This window comes from Seriola lalandi, unplaced genomic scaffold, assembly GCF_002814215.2.
Source record: "Seriola lalandi dorsalis isolate HSWRI2012SDOR001 ecotype SW California unplaced genomic scaffold, Sedor1 jcf7180002054981, whole genome shotgun sequence".
Lineage (NCBI taxonomy): Eukaryota > Metazoa > Chordata > Actinopteri > Carangiformes > Carangidae > Seriola > Seriola lalandi.
Window position 1 is genome coordinate 298,938 of NW_019525661.1, and position 6,166 is coordinate 305,103.

The 6,166-nt window shown below is 44.6% G+C and overlaps 1 protein-coding gene across 1 annotated transcript in view; it reads left to right on the plus strand.

The window, feature by feature from the left end:
- The window catches only part of blvra (biliverdin reductase A), a 6,333-nt gene extending 423 nt beyond the window's left edge, over positions 1-5,910 (plus strand). Inside the window, exons 2-7 of the mRNA XM_023398279.2 lie at positions 1,290-1,413; positions 2,871-2,990; positions 3,573-3,670; positions 3,876-3,983; positions 4,140-4,305; positions 5,261-5,910. Of these exons, the coding sequence (XP_023254047.1) occupies positions 1,295-1,413; positions 2,871-2,990; positions 3,573-3,670; positions 3,876-3,983; positions 4,140-4,305; positions 5,261-5,516 (867 nt within the window). The 5' untranslated portion in view covers positions 1,290-1,294 and the 3' untranslated portion in view covers positions 5,517-5,910. The remainder of the gene's footprint in view (positions 1-1,289; positions 1,414-2,870; positions 2,991-3,572; positions 3,671-3,875; positions 3,984-4,139; positions 4,306-5,260) is intronic.
- The last annotated feature ends 256 nt before the right edge of the window (positions 5,911-6,166 follow it).

Genomic DNA, 6,166 nt, shown 5'->3' on the forward strand with positions numbered 1-6,166 from the left:
GGCTTATATGTCTAAAACACCGGACAGGTGTCGACGGCTGGTTCACACCTCTTTGATCACCTGCCTCCACCACCACCGCCGCTGTGTGACCTGCGCTGTTGTTATAGCAACATTCATTTCATCTGCTGTTTGTCTGCTCAGCTAAATGCCACTGAAGAGACATTTAAAGTCACATGATGTCCACAGTGAGAGGCGCGGGTTGCGCATTAGCAGTGTAGAGAAGCAGCTGTAGTTTACACAGCAGGATCATTTAGACTCACTACTTAGTTTTTGTCATCTGATATACATCTTTGTAACATACAGTGTGTCTACAATGTAAGCTTCATACATAAACGTACATATTTGTATGGGCAACAAATATATATTAATATATGACGTTTTTTCCTCCAATAGGTTTCTTATATAGATTTTGTATATCTTTTTATACGCACATATATTTCATATGCGGAAACTCAATATATGTACATATTACATTAGTTTATGGGTTAATACAACAGTTCATCAGTTTATCATGAGAATTTAATGGAAACAATCAGACCATTGAGAAACAAGACACAACTGCTTTATATTGAGTTTAAAATGTGGAAACTCATTTATTATTAATGGAGACCTATTATGTTTCTCCTTTTTTCCTGTCATATATTTAGAATGTTTCAGTGATGGACGTTCATACTAAACATGGCTACAGTTTCAGATGCTGAGATGAACATAGCTGATGTTCAGGTGTCTGTCTGCTCTGAGCACCAGGTTTCAATTGTTTTTCTATTTCCTGTAACGATCTGATGTCAGATTTTTCTTTACACATTCATATACAGATTGCGATCGAAAGTCTAAATCCAGAGTTATGTCACAATCAGCAGGAGATGGGTTAAATATTTACTGAACAGGGACGTCCTGCTGTGAGCTCTGTCCTGTATAAAGAATAGAAAAGATGATGATGTGATTTTTGTTTCTTATACCAAACAAACATGTTCCTTTACATCCTTTACATTAAAAAATTGCAGCTGCTGCGATTTGGATATTTCACTTGACCATATTGAGATTTCTATAATATTTCTAATCATCGTTCACCTGTAAGAGGATGAGGCGGCACCGGGCAGTTTTGTTTTGAACTGTGAACCATGTAAAGCTGCTGTAGTGGAGTCGGCTGTAAATGAGGATAATAGCTCTCCTTTAAAATGTTTACGCATATATTTCATGTCCCTGCTGAATTTGCACATTTGTTTCCCTTAGTTATCTATAGTTATATCTGTGTACCTCCTCTCTCAGCTGTGTGCTCTGTGTCTCAGTCAGTATGTTGGGAGCAGTGGTGGTCGGCCTCGGCACAGCAGGCTCGGTGAGAATCAGAGACATGTTGTCTCCGCTGCCTGGGAGTCCTGCAGAGAACCTCCGTGTCAAAGGATTCGTGTCCAGGTAATCCAGCATACACAGGTACACGCAAGCAACTGACTCTTTGGCTGATGGGCCTTGTCCGGGGGGGGGGGGGCACGCAGGAGAGGCCCCCTGTGCTGCACTTGGATTTTTATATCTAAACTATGACCAGGACACAGACTCTTTATTCCTGTGGAACTGTGTGGAAATCTAATGTTTTCATATCACAGATGCAAAAGGCTTTAAAACATGAGTGTTACAATAGGATGGGGCAATATCCAGAATTGAGTTATATTCAGTAATATTGGATATTATGAAAAAATATTGTATATGAATGGAATTAATGACAATAATAATAATAATAATGATAATCTTTATTTATAGAGCACTTTTCTAAACCCACGTTACAAAGTGTTTTACGCAAAGCAGCAGAATAAGACACACAGGTCATATAAGTTAAAACAAGCAAATCAGAAAAAAACAATTAAAGTGTCTTGATATGCAAATAAATCAAAGGCAGCAAGAGTGAGCAGTAAAAATCAATAAAAGCATAAATATCTAGTAGGTACTGATGAAGCTGACTTAGACAGAATGAAGTAAAATGGGGAAAAGCTCTAGAATAAAAGTTTGTTTCAAGACGAGATTTAAAGAGGTCACTGACTCGGCTCAGCTGATTTCCTCCGGCAGTTTCAGGCTGTGACTGTGAAAACCTCCGTCACCTCTGGTTTTTAGTTTTGCCTCAGGAGCAACTAACAGACCTCAGGCTACAAGCCGGTTTCTTTACGGTTCAGAGGTCAGCTATACAGGGAAAGAGGCTGTCAGGAGCTTTTAGAGGTCAACAGTAGGATCTTCGAATCCATTCGGAAACGTACTGGGAGCCGGAGTAAGGACGCTTAAAGCTTCTCCCGAATCTGGGTCAAAGTCTGGAGCTGATGGACGGATCTGTGGGCGAGGCAGGTGAAGAGGCTGCTGCAGCAGTCGAGGCGTGAGGAGATAAAAGCTTAGGAAAAAATGGTCTCTTCGTCTTTAAAAGATAAAATAGATAGTATTTTGCTGACACTGCATAAGTTTTATTGAGTGCTGCTGCATAGTGTTACTCCATATTATGGAATATGGACCCGCGTAAAACATGGGTCGTGCAGGCTGTTATAGGAAGTCAGTGTGAATAAAAACCTGAGTGTTTATCAGTATTTATGAAAGTGAAAAATATCTGTGGATACAGACGAAGATGAACCACAAGCACGTGACAGCTTCAGGCTCCCTTTGGTGCAAACCAGAGCGCAGCACATCTGGACAAACACTTGTCCGGTTACATCAACGACATCAGCGACATCAGACCTCTGGGGATGTAATAATGAAACACCACACATTTAACATTTAAACATCTTTTTCTAGGGTTGAGAATTGTTGTGGCACGATAATCGTTTTATCTCTTGTCATCACTGTTGCCCACTGTATGTGCGTCACGTCAGAAGGTGACGGTGTGTTTCTGTCCACAGGCGGAGCCAGGAGCCTCAGCAGGGGCTGAGTCAGATCTCGGTTGAGGAGGCTGTGAGCAGAGAGGACATCCAGGTGGCCTTCATCTGCACTGAGAACGCATTACATGAGGACAGTGTCAGGTAAAGTGTGTGCGCACTCAGTAGTCTGTACAGTGAATACTTCCACATGTGTGACAACATAAATCCAACCGGCGCTGCAGATCACCTACCCGGTGACTCGGCGGGTGTGCCAAATGCACTTTGGTGTTTTATGCTGAGGTTGGAGGTTGCGACAGTCATGACCAATCACATTCACTTTTCCGCTGCCAGTTGAGTTTACCACTCCTGTTTGGACAGGCAAGGGTTTCATCACATGCACTGACAGAGCAAACACACACAGATGCAGCGGAGAGAGAGTGAGCTTTTAAAACTTGTGAAACTTATTTTGAAGGGCGTGCGCGGTGCAGTTGCAGTGTTCCTGTTGTAACGGCACCGTGCCGGGCGGGTGTGTGCTGGGCGGGTGTGTTCACGGCGGCTGTGCTCTGAAAGACCTTGCGGCAGAAAAAAGGGGCGAGAAAGTGAACACAGTGGAACATGTCGCAGCTAGAGGAGACCACACACAGATGACTCTAGATGAATGTTACTGTTTCTGTGCGGCTGCTGAATGTGTAAATAGGCAACTGCTCCTCGTTTTGACCCAGAGAACTCCTCCTTTCTCATCAGAACTTTTCTGCAGGCAGGGAAACACGTCTGCGTCGAGTATCCCATGACCATGAACCACAAGGCCGCTGTGGAGCTGTGGGACGTCGCCCGGGAGAAAGGTGAGGCCTGTTGCCGACAGTGTGTCCGCACGCACAGGTGTGTGTCCGCACGCACAGGTGTGTGTCCACCTGCAGGCTGCGTGTTCATCGGGTCTATGTTCAGTACCTGGCTGTGCACACCTGCAGCTCTGCAGCTCAGCATCATCAGCGGTGCTACTGACTACGTGTGTGTGTGTGTGTGTGTGTGTGTGTGTGTGTGTGTCAGGGGTGATTCTCCATGTGGAACACATAGAGCTGCTGACAGAGGACTACAAACTGCTGAAGAGAGAGGTGGAGGGAAAAACCCTGGAGGAAGGCACTCTTCATTTCACAGGTAACAGACGTGTGTGTGTGTCTCCATGGTTACCGTGACTCCTGACACATCTCAGCTTTAAAGTTAGGACTGAAAGTGTGTTTAGTGTTAGAGGATGGCTCATGTCCCGCAGTGTATTAAGGCACAGTCACATTAACACCGGTCTGACATGCACAGGTGGAACTCTGAAGCCCGGCTTTGGTTTCCCAGCATTCAGCGGCATCGCTCGCCTCACCTGGTTGGTCGATCTGTTCGGTGAGCTGTCAGTAACCGCAGCAACCATGGAGGACGGCTCTGCTAACTACAGCAAGATGACCGCAGAGCTGCGCACCTCTGACAACAGGTGAGAGAGGATGAACGGACGTGTCACAGCTCAGGCTCCAGGGGCTCAAGAGTTAGTTAGAACTCCCGACTCCATCACTGAGACTTGAGCAGTGAACTCGAGCGGGTCTGAGTGAAATCTGTTTAAGTTCAAGTATCCGTTTGTATGAAGTATATACGAGGGGCTCAGGTGTGCTCCTCGCTCTGCTTCCCTGCTCCACTCCAGCTCCGCCCCCCTCACCTGCGCCGTCTTTACAGGTTCTCATTCCCGTGGAGACCATACGTTTTTTCATCCAGTCACTTTTTCTTTCTAAACACAAATGTGGAATTTAACAGGAAAAACGTCCTCATTCAGTCATGAAAGGACAAATGTAAAATTAGACTTTGTTTTAATTATAATCACAATGTAAAACTTAATTCACACACTGGCTCCACTGAGCAGAGAGGATCTTAACACTTGATGAATGAATACGTCAATTACGATATTGAAGCTAAATTTTTCTCAATAAGTAGTAGCCTGTAAAAATGCAGATATTAATAATGCCAGTATTATATATATATATATATATATATAAAACAATATTATTATTAATAATATATGTCAATATTCCTAACCTCAATTCGTAGGTAGGTTGAATCGGAAATAGTTTCTTCTCTTGAAATGATTAAGGTCTCTAGGGTTTCCCCTCAGAAACTGATGAAGTGGTAGAACCCGAATTTAAATGTCTTAAGACGTTTTAAAAATAGACGTGTTGAGATGGTATTTTCTGTCATCTTAAGATTTAACGTCTTAACACGTATGTCAAGTTGTTTTGGCCCAATCTGCATTCTAGAATCGCCTCACAGTATTTGTCATATGAACCTCCTCTCACCTGGTCTCGTCCTGCACATTTTCTAGTCACAGGCGGATCAGCATCATGTTTAAACGCCGCTGCTGTAGAAAACCACCTCACACAATCTCACCTGTGTCCTCCCAGGCCTCTGACGTGGATCGAGGAACGGGGACCGGGTCTTCCCAGGGTCAAGAACATTAACTTCAAGTTTGACTCCTGCACCCTGACCCAGATCCCTCCCGCACCCAGAGGCACCGTGGGCCTCTTCATGCAGGACCTCATCCAGTTCTCCGCCAAGCTGGCGGGCGGCGTGGGACCCGAGGAGCTGCAGAGGGAGAGAGTCCGGATCCTGCACTGCCTGGACCTGGCAGGGAAGATACAGCAGCTGTGCCAGAATTAAACAGGGACGCTCCACTTTAGGATGATGATAAATCTTAATATTATTCAAACATTTTTCATCGCCGCGCTCTTAAGCTTTTGTATTGTGAGTTGTTAAAAACGTCTGACTTCATCGCTCTAGATTATCGCAGTCTGAAAGCTAAGTACCTGAGTAACAATGTGACCACAGCTGATGTGTAGACACGGAGCCTGAAGGCAGAACATCATGACCACTGGATCCAGCCTCTGGAAAAAAGAGGAGTGAGCTTCACTTCCTGTCCCATCATCATCATCCTCATCATCATCATAATCATCATCTCATCCATCAGACACACAGCCTTATGTTTAATGTCTGTTTTTCAATAAGCTTTGTTTGTACATTATGAATGAATAAATAAAACAACTTGGAAACATCAGCTGACTGATTGGTCTACATCAGCTTGTACACATGGACCCGGTGAAGAGGCAGGAAGTAGAACCTCAGTTATCTACATTTATTCCAGATTGTACCAATGGTCAAAGCTGCTCACCCGGGGAGGGGGGGGGGGGTCCGTCACAGCAGCATCACGGCTCCTCATGTCGTCGGCCTGTTGGGAGTCTGGAAGTGGCCAACTAATCATTTAAAATACTGATGATGTCATCTGACTGAGGCAGGGAGACACCTCTGAGAGA